General features: G+C 40.6%; 2 protein-coding genes across 4 annotated transcripts in view; one reads left to right on the forward strand and one right to left on the reverse strand.

The window, feature by feature from the left end:
* The window catches only part of CENPP (centromere protein P), a 225,166-nt gene that overhangs the window by 26,528 nt on the left and 173,622 nt on the right, over positions 1-25,016 (forward strand). The window lies entirely within an intron of this gene.
* On the reverse strand, positions 1,455-22,558 carry OGN (osteoglycin). 2 transcript variants are annotated; one of them, XM_020806628.3, is made up of 7 exons: positions 22,173-22,558; positions 21,407-21,641; positions 15,807-15,897; positions 9,702-9,860; positions 6,699-6,901; positions 3,980-4,075; positions 1,455-3,011 (listed from the first exon to the last, which is right to left on the reverse strand). In XM_020806628.3, the coding sequence occupies exons 2-7, from the start codon at positions 21,605-21,607 to the stop codon at positions 2,838-2,840; spliced, it is 924 nt and encodes a 307-aa protein (XP_020662287.1). In that variant the 5' UTR covers positions 21,608-21,641; positions 22,173-22,558; the 3' UTR covers positions 1,455-2,837. The 2 variants fall into 2 exon arrangements, with proteins under 2 accessions (XP_020662287.1, XP_078241575.1); XM_078385449.1 differs by lacking the exon at positions 22,173-22,558 and having other exon boundaries at positions 21,407-21,745.

Genomic DNA, 25,016 nt, shown 5'->3' on the forward strand with positions numbered 1-25,016 from the left:
AAATGATATTGTGACTATCCCAGTTTGGGAGACTATTTTATTTACCTCTGTATTGCCATTTAGAGAAATAAGTGTATGTTTCAAATTTAGATAGATGCTTTATACTTTTGTATCATTTAGAACTTTTATTATTTTATTTATAAGACATAATGGCCAAAGACCTTTTAGGATTTTACACCTGCGTCATGCAACTGGTATAGCTTTTGAAAATGAATTACTTTGAATTAAGAAATTACTGTAGCCGTTATCGATTGTGTGCTGAACCATCTGGATAATTATCTTGTAGTACCAATGCTTATCACTATCTGTTTATGTTTATAGAAGGATTTGGAGAAAATAATTTAACTGACAGCATCAAACATAACTACACTGTAATGAAAATGCTTGATTTTTCCACTGTTTCTGACTGTTGTGAGCACTAGTGAATATCTAGTGAGTTTTTCCTGTTGATTGAAGTGCTTCTGTTAGTTCCCTTCAGCCCTATGTGCACTCCTAAAACATCTCGAAAGAGCTGGGAAGCATTCTGAAGCCATTTCCAGGTAGCGTGCTTGTCTGCTGAGAAGGGGGGAAGACAGTTAAATTGTGCTAGCGCACTGTTGGATAAGGCCTGTTTGTTACTATAAAACTTTTTTCTAATAAATGTCTTTAGGTTATTTCTGATGTGTTGAACACTTATGCAAAAAAGTTACTGTATCTATGTGGCTGCTTGATGGCTAAATGTGTTTAAAATGTGTTTAAAATGGGACATAGAAATACAAACATAATGTCTTGATCCTGTTCATTCTGAAGCAGAGTTTGTTCCAGTTGTGAAGCTTAACCCCATGTAAGTATTATGCTAGCAACCATGTTGACAGCAATTATGGCAAACCAGGTTTCTACAGGAAGCAGAGGACTTTAAAACAGCTTTAGGTTTCAAATGATTAGAGTGGGAATTATGGCTAGCCTTAGCTAGGTGTTATGAGACTGGAAAAAACATTTACAGTAATTGGATTATGTTTCAGGTGGATCCAAAAAGTCAGGGAACTAATGATCCCTGTATCCCAGCTGATACAGTTTAAATGAACAGATAATCATGGCTTGGAATTTTCATGGTGACTTGTTCATAGTGTTCTGAAGTTTTTCCATACTGAAGATAGACTAAAGAACAGTGTGAATGTATCTAGGATTTTTCTTTCTTTCCTTTCTTTTGTCCTTTTTGATGCAGTAGAAGGAGCAGAGAACCATATGACATCAATATATGGAATAAGGGAGTGTCTTAAACGTCCAGTATTGCTGGCTATACTGAGGAGGTCCAACATCAGCAGAGTTGAGATGATGGAACAGGAATTGGGGATGGTGTCATTGCCATGGTATTATGTGTTTTGACAAGAACAGACTCTCAGTAAAAGGGCTTTACTGTCTTGGACAATGCTGTAATATAAGATAATTGCAAAAGAGTAGGATGGCTTGACTTCTTTTTCTTTCTAGTGATTGGTTTTATTAGACATGTATTGTAGACAATAAGGAGCAAGTGCAGACTAAAATGAAACAACTCTCTAAAGGATTCACATCATAAATTCATCATGTAACTGAGATCTGATACATTACATTGTTAAGATAACATAGTTACAGTAGAGCTTATTAGCTTTACAATTGTTTTCAGTACCAGTGAATAATTAAATCAAAAAGAATATATGTATCTTAACCAAATATATGCTAAGAGAGTGAGTGCAAATTAGAATTTAATGAGGAAGAAGATGCCTGCAAGGAAGCTTCTATTTCACATACTGATGTTTTAGGTCCCCACTTTTCCTAAGTAGTTGTATTAATTGAGGCTTAATTTTAACATTTAACTTTCCAAATATTATGTAAGAAGAATGCACAACTAGTTAACATTATACATTACTATCTAGCTGTTTCTGGTTATTTTAGCATGTTAAAATTTTCTAAGAAACTCAGTGGAATAAGTGGGGAGTTTCCTGTTCAGAGCAGTTTATCCTAAACTAAAACCATCCAAAGTACTTACAATTTCTCCACCTTAGGAAAACCTTTAATAAATGTTCCATAACTTTCCTAAGCAGCTTAACAACTTCTGGACTCTTTTTAATCTGTAATGTTCAAGCTAAAACATTTCTGCTAGAACTAATAGTTTCTTTCTCTGATCTTACTGTCATAAATCCCTCCAATTATTTCAATTACTTCAGTGTATAATGTATTAGAAAACAGCCAATTTGAAACAGAATATTTTGTGTTTTCTATATTTCCTGGGTAGTTTATTCCAGTACTTACAGTGCCAAATCAGGTTTAGATAGTTTGGTTGTGTTTATTTTTGATTGCACATACTTTCATAATGATGTTGAGTTAGATTTGTGTGCAGAGATCACAGTTTTTGCCAGTTGGGAACAGAATAGACAGCAAGTACAGTACTATAAAAGTAAGCCCCTTGAAAACGTCAAGATCTTCTGGCCACAACCAAAAAATATGGTTTGCTTCACGTACCCTATACTATTCTTTTGCCACATATGTACTCAAACCAGTATTTTTCTTTCAAACACGCCAAACTATTGTTTCATAAAGTTTTAAATTTTCAGTGTGAACGTTTTTCTTTTAAGTTGCCTTCAGTCATTTGAAAAATTGAGTATGTCCTTTTGAATCAAGAGTGTTTGAGTCTCTGTTTTGGAAATAAAAAAGGCTTGGGCTTATTAAAATACAAGTTGTAGTTTCATCAAGTTAAGGCATAACTATATACATTAAATTGCTAAACATTTTGGATATACTGGAAAGATATTAACATAGAAAGACATATTTAAACAGTGATATAATGGTAATCTTTACCTGTTTTTCACCTTTTTTTGCAATTAAAAATATGTACCTATAGGCAATGTTTTCAAGCACATATAAGCATTTGGGTACTTTCCCAAAATGACTGGGTTGCCTTCCATTCTTATTTCATCCATGCGCTGTCGAACATAACGGGTCTGATTGTTTCCTTTGCAGAATGTTTCATCAGTGATGCTGGTTATGTTGTTGTACTGCAAACCAAAAAAGTGAATTTGAGAAATCAGAATATCCAGTAAATTAATAGATTCTCATTTCAATATTTTAACTATTAAACACCTTTTTTTCAAGTATCATTAACATTTTTTAAAAAATTATTATAAGGATGCCCATTATAAGTTTATATAGTCATGGTTTTCCTAAAATCTTTTCTCTATTGTCTGGCTCTTCAGTTGCTCTTTTGGTACAGTATTTATGCAGGAATGATGTTCTGAAATGCAACAATTTGATAGGATGAAAAGTGAAATCAATGTAAAAGAACCATTTTCTGTATACTTCAAACAGAGGTTCCTATGCTAACATGTCTCTTCACCAGAATTTTCTACCAGCTCTGTTAGCTTGAACTGCAGTCTTGTGAATATTCTTCGGAAGTGCTATAAGACATCTTCTCCATGGAAGCTCATAGTTCTAATGTAAGGTCACAATTTGGTATCCTGGTGTTCCTTTCCAAGGAATGAATTAGGAAACAGTAGAGAACTGTAGTTCTATAGCTTGTTACCTTGGCATTTTAATTTGTCTAAACTGAAATCTGATTTCTGGTGTTGCATAATTCTGAGTACATACACTCTTCAGTGCAGTGGTTTTCCTCTGTCATAAAGGTAATAGAGTTACAAGATGAAGCAATGTTACTTTTTAGTGCTATCATCATAACTACTGCTTGTTTTGTCAGTTTATGTGTAAGAGGAAATTAGCAACAGTAGTGAATGATGGTTGTTTATGTCAAAAGCAATCCAATGGAGCTTATGGAGTGGAAGGATCAGCGAGCAGGTACTGCTGCTGTTGCCCAGAAGATCTCCAACTGTATTCACAGTCCTCACATTATTTGAGGAAACGTCTTCTGTGTCCCTCACAAGCAAAGTTTTAAAAATTGCAATAAATGTTTTACAGGCAGTTATTTACAATGCTTATAGTTTGTATAGCAGCAACAAAGAGGTTTTGAGACCTGAAGGTGCAGAATACGCAGGCTTTCGGGCAAGTTAAGAGGAACAGTCTCCAGTGCATTATGTGCGAGGTAGAGATAAGCCAAATTGGTCAGCTTCTGTGGGGAGGAAAAAGAGAAAGGGAGGAAAGGAAGATAAATTATGTCAGAAGATGATCCATTGCAAGAAAGACTTTCAAATGTAACAACTGGTTAGATGCTATTCACAAATATGTTTGAATGCAGTTGCTTTATAGCAGGGGTCTCAAACATGCGGTCCGGGGGCCATTTGCGGCCCCCCAGATGATAGTTTGTGGCCCTCGCCTTGCCTGCCCCCTCAAAGCGCCCACACATCCTCTGCTGTCAAGAGTAAAAAAAAAGCCTTGCCTCGCTCACCGGCTCTCTCCCAAGACAGCACCTCTTGCACCCTCCATCCAGAACTGCAGCCCGCCAGCCGGGCCACCTGTCTGCTGGCTAAGGAAACTCCTGGGCGGCTTCCTTGGGCTCTTGCTCCGCTTGGCGAAAAATCTGATGCAGCCCAGCCTCACCCAGCCTCTGCCCCCAGCGGCCCCCAGGTAAATTGAGTTTAAAACCCCTGCTTTATAGTATACAACAATTGCTCCCTAGAAGTCTGAAGCCTGTACTATTAGAAAACGTTTTTATTTAGTGTCAGTTTATTATTATTTTTAAAGTGATAACATCAGTAGTGGTACTCAGCATTTAACTCATGTGCTAATATCTCTGTGTTAGATACTGTAGAAATATGGAAGTCATATCCAATTTGCTTATAAAGCCTACAAACTGAAGCTGCTGTCTTATATAGGCAGGCTTGGTTTCCATACCGTGTTGAACCAGAATCTTAATTTAAAAAACACCAGCTTCTATCTGGTTCATTATGTTCCAATGAGTATTGTACGCTACTCCTTCATTCTCACTGGGGTCTGGCCATCTAGAGCAGCCGACTAAATTAGGAACTTTGCATCAATTGTTTAGCATAATTTCCAAACCAGGAACTAGGCTTGACTGCCCCTCCAAACAAAACAAAACAGAAACCTCAGAGTGAAAGCCCAGGCTTTGTTCTTTATTTATGCTAACTTTGTCGGGGTAGAGACAAACCAAAGTGCTTGGTTTGAATTTCTGCAAAACAAACTACTGGTAGAAAGTTCTGTGGTTGGTTGTTAGCCACTATGACTGGCAAGAATAGCCCAGCGGGGGCAAACAAACAGAATAGGCCAGAGGTTTGGCTCATTCACAGCAAGTCAGAATTTATTATTTATTTTTTAACGGAACTGGCTTGATATGATATCTGAACTAGCAATATACAGTGCTTTTTTAATAGTGTACAGTGGTGCCTCACATTGCGATGGCCCCTATGGGGAAAATTCGCTTTGCGATGATCGCGGGGAAGCGATCATCGCAAAGCCCCAATTTTTGGGATGATCGTGGGGAAGCGCTTCCCCACGATCATCCCAAAGCCCCCTGCGATCAGCTGTGCGAAAATGCGGGAATCCCCACAATCATCCCAAAGCCCGCATTTTCGCACAGCTGATCGGCGGGGGCTTTGAGGTGATTGTTGGGAAGCGCTTCCCCACGATCATCCCAAAGCCCGCATTTTCGCACAGCTGATTGGCGGGGGCTTTGGGGTGATCACGGGGAAGCGCTTCCCCGTGATCATCCCAAAGTCCCCATTTTCGCACAAATGATCGGCGATTCCAAAATGGCCGCAGATAAACAAAATGGCTGCCCGCTGTTTTGCCTCGCTTTAGAGGCATCCCTATGGAGGATTTATAAGGTGAGTTTTTAAGCCCATAGGAACGCATTAAACGCGTTTTAATGCGTTTCTATGGGCTTTTAAAAATCGCTTAGTGATGAAATCGCATAGCAGCGATTTTTGCTGCAGAGATTAACATCGCTAAGCGAGGCACCACTGTAATTAATTTATTTGTTGGTTTTTTTGGCTGAACCTGTTTTGGGGTCCAGCAAAGGAGAAGAATGGGATATAAATTATATGTATTATTTTCCCAAAGTTTTCATGAACTGCAGGCTGTGGCCAATATGTGGCCTGTGATGACAGATTTTCAACCCTTAGCATGTGACCCTCCATGGCTCCAAAATCTAAAATAATAATAATAATTTGGGAGTTTGCTATTCAGAAAGGCCTCTTGTGACATCTAGGGATGAGGGTTAATTTTCCTCCTGACCTCACACCACCTTAATTTTTTAAAAAAAGAATTGTCACTAGAGGACTTTTAAAATTTTAAACACCCAAATTTAAAAGTTAAGCCATTTTTTCAGTTAACAAGAATCCCTTGTAGCAACCTTAATCATAGAATGATGGTGTTGCAAGGGGCCAATAAGGCCATTGAGTCCAACCCCCTACTGAACACAGGAATGCCCGTTAAAGTATATCTTACAGATGGTTGCCTAACTTTCTCTTGAGTGCTGCCAGTGTTAGAGTATTCACCACTTCTCAAGGTAATTGGGTCCACTGTCATAACACTCACACTTAGGAATTCCACTCCCCCCCAATATTAAACTGAAATCTGGCTTCCTGTAACCTGAGGCAGTTATTAAGTATTCTTGTTATCTGTTGCTTTAATTTAAAAGAGAAAAAGAGAGAAAAACCATTTAGCCTCAGCCCCTTTTGAATACAGTCCTCAGACTCTTGGCAAATCTCAAAAATTATCCTCAGCCCTGCTGAAATTGCCCCACCCCTCTGCATGATTGTCCTAGTTTCTGTTACCCTGAAAGCATTTGCTTTAATTCCTCTGCTCTTGATTTTGTTGTTGTTCGCATTCATTGTAGTTAGCTTGGGTGGCAGAACTGGAAGTTTGACAATTGCGTTATCAGCAAGGGAAAGTTCTTCTAATAATAGGAGTTTTGCAAAGGCTCCATCTTCAATTTCTTGAATCCTATTTCCAGTGAAATCAATTCTTCGTAGGGTGGCTTGAAAAGAAAAAGTATTAATTTAGGTTGCAGTAGTCTTTGCAAATAAATTGCCTTGAATTTCAGCACTGAGAAAGAGATTAAAGATACGACATTTCCCCACCCTTTCCCTTCTGTCTTATATAGTACTATATAACACCAACAGTTGTCATTAAAGCCATTTCAGCGGCAAGGCCATACAATCTTCTAATTGTGTCATGGTAGTCCATTAATGGGTAGGACACCTTGAGTTAAAGACAGGATAGAAATCAAACAAATCAAATAAATAAATTATTTTAAAAGGAAAGAGCACAGTTTGCTTACTTCTTGGTTCCTTCTGTCTGTTTTTGCTCAACTGTCATCAATATTATGTTCGCACCAAGGTACCTGCCAGATAGTTGTTGTTTTGTTTTAAGTAGGGATCATGCTGCTGATCACACTTAACACAGATTGTAATTAGTTCCTAGTTTTGCCATCATAGATGGGCTTTGGATATTGGCTTTTTCTTTCCCAGCATGTACAATTGATATACTATAGCTTCTGCTGAATCTAATTTGTCCTGCCATGGGATGGGGGGGGAAGAGTTGGAGTTCAGCTAACAGGAGCTGGCTCCATCATGCGTTGCCACTTCATGGTGCCTACAGTGGCTGTAAATGGCAGTGTTAGGAAGGGAATTTTGTTTTACCTAGCCCAGCATGCCAGGCTGGGAATAAAAAGAGATATCTGCAGCTCAATTTCAACTAGGATGAAACCAATGCCCTGGATCCGTTTCAGTCTGGCTTCAGGCTGTGCCAGGGTAAAGAAACGGCATTGGTCACCCTGTTTGATGACCTCCTGAGGGAGGCTGACAGGGGCAAAATGTCTCTGTTGGTCCTTCTTGATATCCTAGCCACCTTTGATACCGTCAACCACAGTATTCTCCTGGGGAAGCTCTCCGAGTTGGGAATCAGTGGTCTGGCGTTAGCCTGGCTCCGATCCTTCTTGGAGGACTGTCCTCAGAGAGTACAGCTTGGGGACAGTGTATCGGCTCTGTAGAATCTTAATTGTGGGGTTCCATAGGGCTCGATTATCTCCCCAATGCTATTATCTACATGAGGCCGCTGGGTCATGTCATCAGGGAGTGTGGGGCTTCGACACCCAGCTCTACATCTCCTTTTTTCTTACAACAGTGGATGCCGCTCCGTCCCTTTAGCGCTGTCTGGATGCTGTCCTGGGATGGATGCAGGCAAATGGTCTGAGGCTGAACCTGGACAAGACAGAGGTCCTGAGGGTGGGTGGCCCAGACGTTGGTGGTTTGTGAAACTCTCTCACTTTCGGGGTGTGTGTGACTCTCACCATGAAGACCAAGGTTCACAGTTTGGGGGTACATCTTGATCCTGCGCTTACCATGGAAACCCAGGTAGCGTCTGTGGGCTGCACCACCTACTTCCATCTTTGGCAAATTGCCCAGATGCATCCCTATCTTGATGTTGGGGCCCTCACCACTCTTGTCCATGCACTCGTACTCTCGAATTTAGACTACTGTAATGCACTCTACGTGGGGCTACCTTTGAGATTGATATGAAAGCTTCAAATGGTGCGGAATGCAGCGGTCAGACTTCTTACTGGGGTGAGAAAACATCAACATATCTCCCCCACTCTGGCGGCCTTGCATTGGTTAGCTGTTCATTTCCACATTGATTTCAAAGTATTAATGATGAAACGGTTTAATACGGTGGGGTCTTGACTTGAGAACGTAATTCGTATTGGAAGGCGGTTCTCAAGTCAAAAAGTCCGCAGATCAGATCTGCATTTCCCATAGGAATGCATTGAAAACCATTTGATCCGTATCTGCTCTTTTCCGTCCATAGAAACTAATGGGAAGCTGCTATTCCGCTTTCTGCCACTAGAGGGGGATATTTTGTTTCTTTTTTTTTCTTAGGTCAAGAAAGGTTCAGGGAAGGCAGGGAAAATACAGTCCAGGCAGGACAGTACCAGGCAGTCTGAAGACTGTCTCCCAATCCACTCTCTAAACGCTGGGAGGAGTGAGGAAGCAGACAGGCACCCTTTTCACTGGCCAACAGTTAACTGAAAGTTCAAATTTTGCACTTTCCCTGCCTCCCATGTGGTTTTTTTCAGTTCTTAACTCAAATCTAAGTATGTAAGTCAAGTCAATATTTTCCTATGAGAGTGGTTTTTAGGTCAAAATGTTCTTAACTCAAGCCGTTCTTAAGTCAAGACCCCACTGTACCTCAATATCTGGCAGAATGCCTCCTCCCACCTAGATCTGCCTGTATCACTCACTCTAGCCTGGGGGAGGTGGTGGCGGCTGAGGGGCCTAATTCTGAGGCAGGCCGAAAGAGAAAGAACAAGAAAGCGGTCCTTCTCAGCAGTGGTCCCTCGGCTTTGGAACAATCTCCTCCCAGAAATCTGTCTGGCTCCCTCACTGGGCGTTTTTAAGAGCCAGCTTAAGACTTGGCTCTTCATACAGGCCTTTCCTCCTTCAATACCTAACCTATTTCTCCATCCTTTAGTGTAGTAATATTTTATTTTAATACCATTGTTAGCCACCCAGAGTAGACCGGTCTAAATGGGTGTGAATATAAGTTAAATAAATAATAATAAAATAACTAGGAACCGGCCCTTCTCGATGATTGCTGTGATGCTCTAGAAAACTTGCTTGTGGAGGTATGCCAGGTTAGATGGCTGATTGCAACTACATTTCTCACAATAAGGTGTAATTCACCTCCTCGCAGTATGTGTTCCTAAAATACTAACAATTAAATAATAATCAAATATTTTTAAGTTAAAAAGAATAATGTAATTCTAAATATATACTTACGAATGTCAGCAAAATCAGAGACTTTCACCTTCTTGATTTTGTTGAAACGTGCATAAAGATAGCCTGTTTCCTTTGGTAGAGGAGGGACACTTTCGATATCTGTTTCTTCACAGTAAACTGAACCGCTTAAACAAGCACATAGCAGGCAAGTAGCTAAGTCTGTTAAGTACATAAATATAAGGCTAAACGTTATTTAAGTAAAAGGCAGGAATATTCAGTCCCTAGTGGCAAGGTTTTGTAGAACAAAATTGTGACAATTAGATTTGTATCCATTTTGCAGCAAATTTATATTAATTTTTGTATTTGACTGTATAAAGAAGTTTGTTATCAGTCAATCAAAGTTTCTTTTCGAAGTTCAACAAAGTCAGCGTTTGAGCATTATTTTTATTGGATGACTACGAAGTTACATGTTTGTTGTGGGTTTTTTGGGCTCTTTGGCTGTGTTCTGAAGGTTGTTCTTCCTAACGTTTCGCCAGTCTCTGTGGCCAGTATCTTCAGAGGACAGCACTCTGTGCTCTGGTGTAGCTGGCTTGGGAGTGGCCAACTACAAGCCCACCACAAAAATACAACAAATGTTACAGTCAGCAAATAACAGAAGGGACCCCCTCACCACTGCAGGAGTATACCTTGCAGTTGTGACCAGGTATATATTGGAATCACAAAACGAAGCATCCACACCAGAATCAAAGAACGTGAGAAACACTGCAGAAACACTGCAAACAACCAGAAAAATCTGCTGTAGCTGAACATGCCCTAAAACAAAGTGGACATGAAATTCTATTTCAAAATACCGAAATACTGGACAATACCAGTAATCATTATGTCAGACTGCACAGGGAAGCCACTGAAACCCACAAGCACCAACAGAACCTCAACAAAAAAGAGGAAAGTTTGAAACTCAACAAAACCTGGCTCCCAGCTCTCAAAAATACAGCGTGCAAAAGGTCAACGAACTCTACCCAGCCACAAGGACTGGGGATCACTACACAGAAAAGTCCAGCTAATGACACCCATCAACCAAAGTGACAGAGAATCTCTCCTTCTTATCACAACAATACACCCGCAACAAGACACACTAATTACCCATCTACAGAAAAAGACAAAAGCCCATCTCACAGCCATAAATACGCCACTTCCAAGCCAACTACACCAGAACACAGGTTGCTGTCTTCTGAAGATGCCAGCCACAGAGACTGGTGAAACGTTAGGAAGAACAACCTTCAGAACACGGCCAAAGAGCCCGAAAAACCCACAACAACCATTAGATCCCGGCCTTCGCGAATACAAGTTACATGTTTGTTGTTATTGTTATGTGCCATCCAGTCAGACTGCCCCCATAGTGTCCCTAATAAGAATTCAAGATACACAAGATATTTAAGCAATGATTTTACCAGTTCCACACCCTCACTGAGCTTCCATGGCAGGGATTTGAACCCAGGCCTCTTGAGTTCTGTTATGTCACTCTATCCACTGAACAACACTAAGTATCCATGTACAATAAGCTAAACACTTTCCAAGAACATTTCATCATACAAAGATGGCATAAAACTTGGGATTATGGGAAATAGTGCAAACATTGCCTTAACTCCAAGTATTATACTTTCTTTTGCTTAGTGAAGGAATCTGGAGGAGTAAGCAGCTTATTAATTAATTAATTAATTAATTAATTAATTAATTAATTAATATCCCGCCTACCTGGTCGGGTGAGGACCACTCTAGGCGGCTTTATTTGTACATTCTTAGTGACCTTGTTGGTCTGGATTAGACATGGGGACATATATAAGAACAAATCAGAATATTCATTAAATATCCCTGATTTGTCAGATATTCGTTGCTTTGTATTCTTGTGGTCCAGAGACCTCAACAAATACGAAGCAATGGATGTAACCCTTTTATATTTGTCCCTTCATTCCCTATATGCTTATGCCCCCGCGGATCAGCTGTTCCTTGGAGGCATAAGCAGAGAGTGGGTTCCCCTTTGGGCTGCTTGCTAAAACCTGCCTGAAGTGAATCCCACCTCTGGGGCTGAGGAATGACTTGGTTCCCCATTCCTCCTCTTCCTATGCCTGTAGGGCATAAGAAGAGAGGGGAAGGGATTAAAGGGATCCTGCAGCAGGATCGCTTTGATCCCTGCTTTCCCTCTACTTGCTATGCCATGTGGGGCTTAGCAAGAGGAGGGGGAAGGGATTAAAGTGCTGCAGGATCGCTTTGATCCCTGCTGTCCCCCTTTTGCTAAATCGCGTGTGGCGTAGCAAGAAGGGCGAAAGTAGGGATCAAAGCTCTACAGGATCACTTTGATCCCTAATCAAGAAGGGGGAAAGCAGGGGTCAAAGCGATAGCGCAGCTACCGCTGCGGGATTGCTTTGATCCCTTTCCCCCTCCTTTTGTGGCTGCCCAGTCACTTTGATCCCTGCTTTCTCTCCTCTTCCTATGCCCCAAGACATAGCAAGACGAGGGAAAGCAAAAAAAAAAAAAAAATGAATTGATTAGTTGTTCATTGGGTCACTGGGGGGCAATTTGTGGGGGGTTCATTTTGGTGCTTCATCCCCATCTCTAGTCTGTTTAGATCGCACAGTCATTTTTTAAATCTCTAGTTGAAGAATGGCAGTTTTCAGGATAGCAGAGTACTGAGACACTGGAATGTGTTCAAACTGGCATCTGCGATATGGCATTTTTAGGGTAGCTTTGTTTCTATTTCTGCTTAGATCTCATCTGTTTCTTCCATGTAGAAAAGCATTGCTAGCATTTAATAGCATATACATACAGTATCACTCTGAGCAGAAGAAAATATGGGGAAAAGAGTTTCACATCGGCTGCTGCTTGGAGTTCCTATGATAGCATTGCCTGAATAAATATGGAGACAGAGCTGGCATCTAATATCTGTTGCAAGACCTGATTCCCTGTTTCAGCATCCCTCTAAGGTGGCTTCTAGTTCCTTTTGCTCATCCAGCATACTACAGCATAAATACAGTGACAAATTGCTACTATTTTATGAGTACCTTGTATTCTATGCACATATTTGAAACAGTTATCTTGCTTGGATATTGTAATATTACAATGAATATGTACTATATTCTGTTTTTCAGGTTTAAAAATTGGTGCAATGTCCTTCAAGGCAGTATAAATTGATGTAAAATATGCATTGCTCAAAACTTTTATTTTTAACTGCATAATTCCAAATGTAGGTATTGTGAACAATGCCATTGCTACATATATAGTGGTCCAAATCCTGTTTGTGTAACTTTGTGCAGCATATGCTGATGATATCAAAGGCAAGTTCCAGTAAAATTTATTTTAAATTAATTAAATGTTTAACCCACCCCCCTTTTGAGATTCTGAGGCTCTCTGAGAAAAGCTGTTTGGAGCCTTGGAACAAGGAGGGTTTTAACTGCCAAAAACTGCTGCTGAATTGCTACCAGGATTATGACCACTGGCAGTGACATTGGTTCTTTTCTTCTTCTTTTCTTTTTTTTTCTTTTTTTCTTTTTTTGCTGGATCTATTTTGGATTTTTATTAGAATGACAAAGTCAGTCAATAAGATGCAGCCATAAAATCGTATGGTTGTGTTAGAGTCAATCATCTACTGCAGTGGTTCTTAACGTGGGCGATAATGCCCCCCAGGGGGCGATTTCATTTTTCAGGGGGGCGGTAGAACGAAAAGGGGCGGCAAGGGGGCACTGGAGCAGAAGGGGGCGGTAGGGGGGCGCTGGAGCAAGCCAAACCTGTGAAGATGGCTGCAGCCTTTTTACAATGTGCGTGAATATATATTTTCCTCCAGTCTTAATTTAGTTTCAGAGTTTTCGTCTTGAAATTTTTAGTTCCTGCATTGAGGTTTGTTTTTATGCCCTTTTAATATTTCTTTTTGAGTCTTAAAATTCGCTTGCAACTAAATCATTAAATGTTACTTTTTGGGGGCATTTCATTTTCTTGGAATTGAATATTATTTTCAGGGGTCATTGGATTTAAGTGTCTTTCTTAAATAAATAAATAAAGTAAGTAAGTAAGTAAGTAAGTAAGTAAGTAAGTAAGTAAGTAAGTAAATAAATAAATAAATAAATAAATAAATAAATAAATAAATAAATAAATAAATAAGATATCATCACCGCGGGGAGGGGGGGCGATGATAACTTCCTCAATGGCTCAAGGGGGCGTTTCTTTCAAAAAGGTTAAGAACCACTGATCTACTGTATTTCATGAATCAAGATATGTCTAAGTCTGTTAGAGTTACTGCAAATAAAAAACTGCAATACATAACTCTAAAACTGGCTAATAGAGTTAAGATTTTGTAAAGGCCACTGAAGAATACTCCTATTTTAGAGTAGAGGTATGGCTGAGAGATAGGCAGGTGACACAAGGGCTGCAGATGTTTCTTTCAAATTAATCCGAAGTCTACCAGCAGATTCTGAGCTACCGTAGTTTTCTGTGTATAAGATGCTACTTTTTCCTAAAATAGTTAGAGTAAAAATTGAGGTTCGTCTTATACATGGAAGTAAGCCTAAAGGGACGTGGTGGCGCTGCGGGCTAAACCGCAGAAGCCTGTGCTGCAGGGTCAGAAGACCAAGCAGTCATAAGATCGAATCCACGCGACGGAGTGAGCACCTGTCGCTTGTCTCAGCTCCCTCCAACCTAGCGGTTCGAAAACATGCAAATGCAAGTAGATAAATAGGGACCACCTCGGTGGGAAGGTAACAGCGTTCCGTGTCTAAGTCGCACTGGCCACGTGACCACGGAAGATTGTCTTCGGACAAAACGCTGGCTCTATGGCTTGGAAACGGGGATGAGCACCGCCCCCTAGAGTCGAACACGACTGGACAAAAATTGTCAAGGGGAACCTTTACCTTTACCTAAGCCAAACCTATTGCACGTGTGCCACAGCTGGCACGCGGAGCCCTCTCTGTGGGCACATGAGCCATGCTGCTGCCCATGCCAGCCTGGTGCAGGGTGTCGCGCCAGTCGCTGCTAGGGCTCAGCTTGAGCTCACACCACCGCCTCGTCCCCTGCCCGAAAGCAGCCTGTGAGTGGTGCTGGAGGCAGTGATCAGGTGGTGACAGCAGGAGGAGGAGGCAAAGAAGGAGCTGTGCCTGGCCGTCCCTCAGCATGAAATCGCTGCTGCCCATTGACTGTGACTCCGGCGCCGCAGGAAAGCGAGCAGGGCAGAACGCAGCGCAGCAAAGTGTAGGAAGCTTAGATGAAGGCCCTGACTATATTTGGGGAGAGGGGGAAAGCGTCCTGTCCACCCTCGGAGGATGCACCGGCCTGGAGGGTGCCTGCTGATTTGGGCACTCAGGCTCAAAAGGGTCAAAATTGGGTCATGTTATACATGGGGGCATCTTGTACACAGAAAAATACGGGTATGTACATTCTGCCAAAACATTTTTTTTCTATTTTATACATACTGTACTGCAGAACTTGTCCTCTTGTTGGAGATTACAAAATATGTTCCTACAGTCTTGCAAATATCTTTGGAGGGTATGTTAACTCCTATCTGTTTCATCATTGCCTATTGTTAACCATCACTAGCTGAAATATGATAACAATGATGCTGAACTATCTAGGCAACTGGTTCCCAACCTTGGGTCCCCAGGTGTTCTTGGACTAAAACTCTCATAAGCCTTCACCACTAGCTGTGTTGGCCAGGATCTCTGGGAGTTGCAGGTGAAAACATCTGAAGACCTAAGGTTGGGAATAACTGAATTTTAGGCATAGTGCTTCATATACTCAGTACTAAAACTCAGAGCTGAGTTTTGTTTCGGATGCATCCCATGTACCATTGTTGTTTGGGGAAATGCAGCTACTTGGTAGTTGCCAACCACCACCTTCTCTGTGAGAATATACTTGATGTTTAGATTTTAAACGGCTTACAGAAAATCTACAAGAGATGTACAAAGTTGCCACAACTTGTTTCTCTTGGAGAGATGTCATGGATATGAGAGAGGTAGGTGAGGAACAGTGTGATATTTAATGCTTTCTGTTTATCCTTATCCAAGGTACCTGTTACTTGTCCCACATATAAGTGACAAACTGAACAATAGTGCTTGATGCATACATTATCTAATGTTTCTAGAACTAGTTTGTTGATTTTAAATAAAAAGAATTAAAACTTACCTGTATAATTCGTTGATCCCTCTCCAGTTGCCTCTTCATCTCCCTGCATTTGTATTTCATTTTCATGGAAAACGATCATGCCATTCTTTCCCTTTTACATTGAAAGTTATGAAAACACATAAAATAACAGCAGGTATTAATATATTAATATTCAATTATGGTGGTCATAAATGAAAATGTTATATCCACAAAATCAGCTGAGTTTAGCTAGTCTGCCTGATCAAGTCTGCCATCTTAAATGCTAAATGTCTTGAATGTTTTATGTTACAGTATTTTTATGCTTTATTTTTATTTTTACTGTATCTTTATGCCAAAGACGGAGAGGCTCTATACAGTCAGCAAAAACAAGACCTAGAGCTGATTGTGGCTCTGCTCATCAGCTTCTCATAGCAAAACTCAAGCTTAAACTGAAGAAAGTATGAAAATGACACAAATGTTCCTTTAACATTTCAATTTTCTTGAACAGATCTCTGATTTCTCCCTTTCTATTATTTTCTGCTATTTCTTTACACTGTTCATTTAAGAAGGCCCTCTTGTCTCTCCTGCTATAACCCCATGGAAAATGAGGGTCCTACTGTATACAGTGGTGCCTCGCTTAACGATTTTAATTGGTTCCAAAAAAATCATCGCTATGGGAAAACATTGCTAAGCGAAACACGTTTTCCCATAGAGATGCATTGAAAACCAGATAATGGGAAAGGATTGCCGTCCTTAAGCGAAAATCGCCATAGGAAACATCGCTAAGCGAAACACGGTTCCCCGTTGGAATGCATTGAAACCTTTTCAATGCATTTCAATGGGGGAGAAAAAAAATCACCAAAAATTCAAAAAGAGCCAGAACGAAGCCAAATTAGTTTAACAAAGGGTTTATTAAGTGCACTCTAAACCCTTTTAAAACAATTTAACACCTTTTAAAATTGTGAAAACGGAGCTGTCAAAAACATCGCTAAGCGAAACAGGGGGACCTAAACTGTCATCGCTAAGCGAAGCAAAGTCCCAAACATTGCTATGCGAAATTCCTCCATTGGAAACATCACTAAACGGTGCGCAAGATTGCTCCTAAAACCTCATCACTAAGTGAATACATCGTTAAACAAGGTAATCGCTAAGCGAGGCACCACTGTATCACTCTTTCACCTAGCAATTATTCTGAATGCAGAGAGTCAGAGGACCTTTGACTCTGAACACGCCGAGCTGCAACCACACAATTGTTCATCCTGCTGGCCAGAATTGGCATGAGTACAATGAGGACCTCACAGAAGCAGAAGACATCAAGAAGAGGTGGCAAGAATACACAGAGGAATTATATCAGAAAGTTTTGGATATCCCGGACAACCCAGACAATATAGTTGCTGACCTAGAGCCAGACATCCTGGAGAGTGAGGTCAAGTGGGCCTTAGAAAGCCTGGCTAACAACAAGGCCAGTGGAGGTGATGGCATTCCAGTCGAACTATTTAAAATCCTAAAGGATGATGCTGTTAAGGTGCTACATTCAATATGCCAACGAGTTTGGAAAACTCAACAGTGGCCAGAGGACTGGAAAAGATCAGTCTACATCCCAATCCCAAAGAAAGGCAGTGCCAAAGAATGCTCCAACTACCGGACAATTGCACTCATCTCACACGCCAGCAAGGTTATGCTCAAAATCATACAAGGTAGGCTTCAGCAGTATGTGGACCGAGAACTCCCAGAAGTACAAGAGGGATTCCGAAGGGGCAGAGGCACTTGAGACCAAATTGCCAACATGCGCTGGATTATGGAGAAAGCCAGAGAGTTCCAGAAAAACATCTACTTCTGCTTCATTGACTTTGCAAAAGCCTTTGACTGTGTGGACCACAGCAAACTATGGCAAGTCCTAAAAGAAATGGGCGTGCCTGACCACCTTATCCATCTCCTGAGAAACCTATATGTGGGACAGGAAGCAACAGTTAGAACTGGATATGGAACAACTGATTGGTTCAAAATTGGGAAAGGAGTACGGCAAGGCTGTATATTGTCACCCTGCTTATTTAACTTATATGCAGAATACATCATGCGGAAGGCTGGACTGGAGGAATCCCAAGCTGGAATTAAGACTGCTGGAAGAATTACCAACAACCTCCGATATGCAGATGATACCACTCTGATGGCGGAAAGTGAGGAGGAACTAAAGAACCTTGTAATGAGGGTGAAAGAGGAGAGTGCAAAAAACGGTCTGAAACTCAACATCAAAAAAACTAAGATCATGGCCACTGGTCCCATCACCTCCTGGGAAATAGAAGGGGAAGATATGGAGGCAGTGACAGATTTTACTTTCTTGGGCTCCATGATCACTGCAGATGGAGACAGCAGCCCCAAAATTAAAAGACGCCTGCTTCTTGGGAGGAGAGCAACGACAAACCTTGACAGCATCTTAAAAAACAGAGACATCACCTTGCCAACAAAAGTCCGAATAGTCAAAGCTATGGTTTTTCCTGTCGTGATGTATGGAAGTGAGAGCTGGACCATAAAGAAAGCTGACCGCCGAAGAATTGATGCCTTTGAATTGTGGTGCTGGAGGAGACTCTTGAGAGTTCCCTGGACTGCAAAGAGAACAAACCTATCAATTCTAAAGGAAATCAACCCTGAGTGCTCACTGGAAGGACAGATCCTGAAGCTGAGGCTCCAGTACTTTGGCCATCTCATGAGAAGAAAAGAGGCCTTGGAAAAAACCTTGATGTTAGGAAGGTGTGATGGCAAGAGGAGAAGGGGACGACCGAGGACGAGATGGCTGGACAGTGTCTGCGAAGCAACCAACATCAGCCTGACACAACTCCGGGAGGCAGTAGAAGACAGGAGGGCCTGGCGTGCTCTGGTCCATGGGGTCACGAAGAGTCGGACGCGACTAAACGACTGAACACACACACACAATGTTGTAGATTGCAGAGGTGAAATGTCATTAATTGCAGTGATGCCTCGACTTATGACCGTCCCGACATACAACCATTTCAAGTTGCAACCAGCTCCGGACACAAAATTTTGCTTTGACTTGTGGCCGGAGTTTCGAGTTGCAAAAGGGGGGGCAGGGGGAAAAAGGCGGGGAATTCAAATTAGAGTACTAACTGTTGGTCGGCGAAGAGCTTCTTTGTAGCTCTTTCGCCCCAACGCTTAGAGAGTGTGCGTTTGAAGAGAGGCTTCGGACTGCCTGGTGCTGCTTTCTGCTTCTGAGTAAGTACATTTACTTTGTTTTGCAGGGTGGGTTTGGGTTGGGGGGGTAATGTTTCTGTGCTGTGATGTTTTTTCGTGTTTTGGTGTGTGTGTGTTTTTTCAGCCCCATCGCGTTCCGATGGGGCTTGCTCTGTTTGTGCTTTTTGAATTTTTTTTCAGCCCCATCGTGTTCCGATGGGGCTGGCTGTAGTGTTTTTGTTTTTGTTGTTGTTTTTTGTATTTTTTTTAAATGCTGGAATGGATTAATCGCATACCAATGCATTCCTATGGAAAATGGTGTGTTGACGTACGACCATTTCAAGATACGCCCATCTTCTGGAACGGATTATGGTCTTAAGTCGAGGCACCACTATAACAAGTTGCTGCTTATATTGCTCGGCATGCAAGGATAGATACAAGTGTGATGTGTTTCCTAGTGGCAATTTACCACTGCAGTTTAGGCCTTTGCATTTATGCAGTTGTAATTAACCAGAAGAATTCTGTGTATTGCTTTCTTTCATTATTGGCTCTCTTCATTGTCATAAGTTTATTGATATACCCTAGGGCAGCGATGGTGAACCTATGGCATCTGTGCCACAGCAGACACGCAGGGCGCTCTCTTTGGGCACACAAGCCATAAGTTGCTGGGTCGCTACCCCCAGCAGCCAAACACGAGGAGGCGGCTGCAGCGGTGGTTCTAGTGCCCATACAGGTGGTGGGCCAGGATCCGGAGCAGCTGGCGCTGGCAGCGGCGGGCTGGCCAAGCTATAGGCAGTGGTGGGGTTAGGCATGACAGGAGGCGGACCCAGAGTGGGGTCTGGAGGCACCTCTGTGCCCACGATTCCCCCTTCCACCGCCGCTTCCACCACTGCCGCCCACTGTTTTTTTTTTTTTTTTCAGTTTGGGCATCAAGATCAAAAGGGTTCGCCATCAGTGCCCTAGGGTTTCTGCCAGCAGTGTCTTAATACTCTGAACAATAACATTCTGAATGCTGGTAATTAGGGATGCTACAGTAGTACAGTACATTGTTAACTCTCAGACTAAATGCATCTGTAATTAATGAAGTTTGTTAATGCTACAGAACTATGTTTCATTCAGAACAATGAGAATCTCATTATAGAAATACTGCTGCTTATGATATATATTATATTATATATTAGGAATTTACTCAGGGAGCAAACCTAAAGATGACAACGCCCAGTAGACACTCTGACCTCCAGTCTGTCAGACCTTCAGTGGGATGGAAAGGAGTTAGACTAGACCTGGAGGTGCTCCAGTCTACCACTGTATTGGGTGCATGAGAATGGTCCATGGACTGAACAGGTTGACACACACACATGCAGTGTACCCTCTAATTTTCAACCCTGTTGGGTGGGATTCCACCTTTCCCTGCTTTCAAAGTTCCATCATGACTGGAACCAAAGGGGTTGAACATGATCACTGTGCAGAGGAGGAAGAAAGCTGTATAGAGGGAGGTGGAGTTGTGTGTGTATGCGCATTCAGACACACACACGCACAGAGGGAGGGAGGGAGAGAGAGAGAGAGCAAGCGCTTAAAGGAAACTTTGCACACATCCCTACATAACATCCAAGGTTGGAATTCCAACCAGGGGAAGGAGATGCCATCAAAAGTTGCAGTGTTTGAGAGAGGCTAGGATAGGGTGTCCAAAATCAACTTTCATTGTAGGTTTTGGAAGGAAGACATACTCTTCCCAATGGCCCTTGGGACACATTTCCAGGATCATAAGATTATAGCCTTAATTTGGGAAATTCCTGATAGTTTTTCTTTTTGACCTTATAAAATATACTAGCATTAATCTGTTTTATAAAGGGGGTGTGAATGGAGCTAAGCTTATGACTTGCCAAGGCCACAAAAGAAGTGCATGATGGCAGGTTTCCCAGATTTGTCAATGAATATTTAATCAAAGGACATCACTGGATTTTCTGTGTATGGGTATAGAATGATAATTCTTTACCATCATGTATTACATTTTTGGAAAATTGAACTTTTAAGAACAAAAGTGTAATAACAATAATGTCAACTTAGACTAGCTGTAGTTTGTGGCTTTATAAAGAGCATGGGAAAGTTACTTTTGGGGTTACATTTCTCAGAACATCCAGCCAGATGGACTGCTGATTGTGCTTGCTTGAGTGTTCTGGGAGTTGTAGTCCAAAAAAGTAACTCTCCTAGGTTCTTCTCACATAGTATGCCATATTGCATACTAATATAAGCCCAAACAATTTTGCTTTAGGAGAAAGGGACAAAGCATGTTGAAACAATATTGTAACTTTGTTATGTTTTTATTTTAGGGTTACCATCATTATCTTCATTGCTTTTGCTTTTTGGGGGGGGAAACATAGAACATACACACATGCATATATGGCTAATGCATACATTGACAGAATGGAAAAAGGAAAATAGAACTTATAAACTACCTTGTACACAGCATCCTGTGGTTTGTCTTCATAATCTTCCTCAAATAATATGTCTTCGTTACCTTGCTTGAATATTGGATCTTCAAGAGGGGCCAAACCATGGTCATAAAACGGGGTTGTGTGTTGTTGATTAGGTGGTGCTAACTTCACCAAGGGCATAAAAAAATAGAAAAACAGACCAAGCTTCTGCAAAGTCTTCATTTCAGAAGATCAGGCTTGTATTGAGCTGGAAGAACTAAGGAGAATAGTTTCTTTGTGACTGGAAATAAAAAAGCAATCTGACAAAACAATATTTAAAGCCTAGAAGAGTAGTTGGCAGCGATATTCCTGTGCTCAAGGAACATGGAAAGATTATTTAACTCTTTGTGTTCTTTATTTAAGTTCTCCTAAAATGTAAAACTTGGTAAAGTCTATAGCAGCAAAAAAAAATATTCAGAGTATGATGTCTGTGCGTTTAATGCTAATTAGAAATATTTTCAAAATATTTTTGAGATCTGAATTGTACAGAGAAGAAATAGTTAAGGCAACAGGGCTGAGTGCAAGCTCAAGAGTGAAAAGAAATATTTTTCTTTGTCTCCAAAAATCTTTCTGTATAACATAAACTTTGAAATGTGTAACAAAGAAATAACATGCATTTAAAATATTTATTTAAATATTCTTGAAACTGAAGAAAAGTACTAAAATCAAACCAACTGTTACCTAAATAATATATAATAGAAAACTATTATGATTGTATTAAAATAATTTCTTGGAAAATAATACCTACCGTTCTTGCTGATGGCGATCTCTTTTATGATTGTCTTCAATATAATGCTCTGTAAATTAGCTCCAAATGGTCAGAGAAAAGTTAAAGAATATTTTCAACAGACTAAAATGATGCTACTGCAAAAATTGGCCGCCTGTAAAAGTACTTTCTCTGGGGTAAGGAAGACTGCGTCACCATGCAGTCTTACATGCAAAATAATGTTAAATAATAAATCAGCCTTGCTCAGCTAATATATTGGAATAGATCCAGCTTAATATGTTAATCTAGTTGCTCTTATCGTTGAAAGTTTTTACTGGAACAACTGCAGTTTCATGCAATAAAGACTTAAGCATAGTCATGTGCTTTTCATTTAGTTTAGCGTTTAATGGGAAACAAAGAAGCTGACTTCCGTTTTAGATGAAACAGTGCATTCCACTTTTTTGTGCTGTAAAACATTGTGACTCAGGATACACACAGAAGAAACGCAAGATTTACATTTGCAGCATGGACAGTATTTTCCATTGCTTATTTGCAGCCCTTTTGTTAGCAAAGTTAGGGTTAAATGTTTGGAAGGCTGAGTAGCATTCCAGCCTTAATAGCTCATTATAGAAAACACTGTAATGCATGTTCATTTGAATAACTTGTAGTAGAAGCAGGTTTGAATATGTAGGCATTTTATTAAAATTATTTAAGATTAATGTCCTGACATGAAATGTGTGTCTAATATTGCATCTCTGTTAAAAGAATTCTCTTTGTCTTATACTGAAGTAGTAAAAATTAATAAAATATACAGCTTGTAAATTTAAAAGCTCAGCTGTTTTGATATCTTATGATTTTCTTATGGTATTTTTGTGTAAGTCACTAAACAAAGAAACAAAAAAAATTATCATCTGAGAATATTTAAACCTCTGAGTTTTTTTTTTAGTTCAGATGTAGAGTGTTGTAGGATGTTTATTGCCCTCACAAAAGCCAAAGTTCAGAAACCAGCTGTTTGCTCTGGAACTCCCCTCACAGCTGGAGTTGGATGTTTTGGCTTAGTACATCTCCTAGTGTACAATCTGTGCTTATAATTCTTCATTTTGAATCTTGATGTGTCCTGAATATAATTGCTTCTCTTGCATTCACTGTGCAGTTGGAGAACAGTGGTTGTCAAATGCAAAATTGAGACCCATGCAGATTTGGCATGGACCTAAATGTTGAGGTAGGTTGCAGTCCACAAAAATTTATCTCAGTCTCTTTAAGTTGTCACAAAACTTTTTTTTTTTTTTTGCAAAAGGTTCTCCTGGGGGAAAAAGGGAAATATGTAAATCTTGTTTTTGAATAGTACTGCATAAGAAGGACTAATTGTTTCTGTCCTCTGTTCCATTTTCTTTTCATTAATTCAATTATTACCAGTGATAGCATTGTCTTTGTTTTTATGCTATTCTTGCAGTTCTCCCTAATGGAACATCCAAAATAAATATGATGAAGTACAGTACATCCAAGGCAGTGTTCATGCAAGAGAAATTCCTCACCCCCGCTTTGTTATCATGCAGCTTTACCTATGCTAGCTCTCTGAACACATGCATATTATGTTTTCAATTGGCATCACTAACAGTTTGCAACTTGGAAGGCTGCTAAGTGCAGCTGTCAATAATTCTTTGGACAGATGCACAGTCACCTTGAATATTTGCCACTGATTGAATCAAAGAAGATACTGTACTCCTGTAACTATGGAGTCATGGAAGCAACTGCCTGATTGTTATGCCATGACTCTGCTGAAAAATCCAGAACAGTGTTTTTTTATTAGCCAATCCACTCTTGCCAGGAAATATGGCCCAATCCTGAAGCACCTTTATTTCCAAGTCTAGACACTAGGTTCAGATGCTATCTGGATGATCTGACAGAGACACTTTAAGAAGCATTTCAGCCAATTTCCTGATTTAAAGGTAGGAATTCCCTGCATTAAGTTGATAGTGTACTGTGAGAATTTTATGAAAGAATTGTAAATCTGTTGAAATACAATGGCAGACACTCTGATCAGTCAAGTGAAACAAGCACAAAACCTCACTAAAAACCTTCTTAAGTCTGGATTATCATTTCATTCTCTGAAGACCAGCAGTTATGCTGTTCTATGGCAATCATCTAAAACTTATTAAGATTATTTGTGAAAAAAATTAGATTTACTATGATATGATGTATGAATTTTTTTAGACAAGGTTTGTATTCTGGCAGACTGCGGGCAGAGAGGATAATAGCCTTGCCCAATGTGATTGACATTTTCATACATGCTTTTCTATTACAGCTTATTATCATATTTTTAATTCAAAAGTTTTTTGTTAAAGCCTTTATCTTGTTTCCTCTACCTAAGAAAATCACATTTGACTTCTCCCCAGGATATATGTTTTTATATGACTTATATTTTAGTCACCAGATGCCCAATATTATCTGTTTTAGTGACCTCCAAATCAGTGTTTGGTATGTAGAATGATAACCAGTTGATGAGGAGTGATGAGTAAGGAAACAAGTTCATTTTAAACTTTAACATTCCAAGCTGTGCTGTGGATATCCCAATGAAAAAGATCCTTGTTTGTTTTGGTTATGAATAGAGATGGAGGTATTTGTATATGAATATGAATATCCCCGCACAGCTGGAATTAATGAGAGTCCACCCTCTGGGGCTGGATCGTCCACTCACGTGTCCAGTGGTGGCCTCGCTCATCCTTCCAGTTGCTCTCGGAGCCCCACTCTGTTCCTGTTTGGCTAGCAACTTGGCAGCCGTGCATGGAGACTTGTCCTTCTCCCTCTTGCCTGGAGTGTTTAGCCAAGCAGGAATAAAGCAGGGCTTTGGGAGTGATTGGAAGGATGAGCGAGGCTGCCGCCACC

This window comes from Pogona vitticeps, chromosome 2, assembly GCF_051106095.1.
Source record: "Pogona vitticeps strain Pit_001003342236 chromosome 2, PviZW2.1, whole genome shotgun sequence".
NCBI lineage: Eukaryota > Metazoa > Chordata > Lepidosauria > Squamata > Agamidae > Pogona > Pogona vitticeps.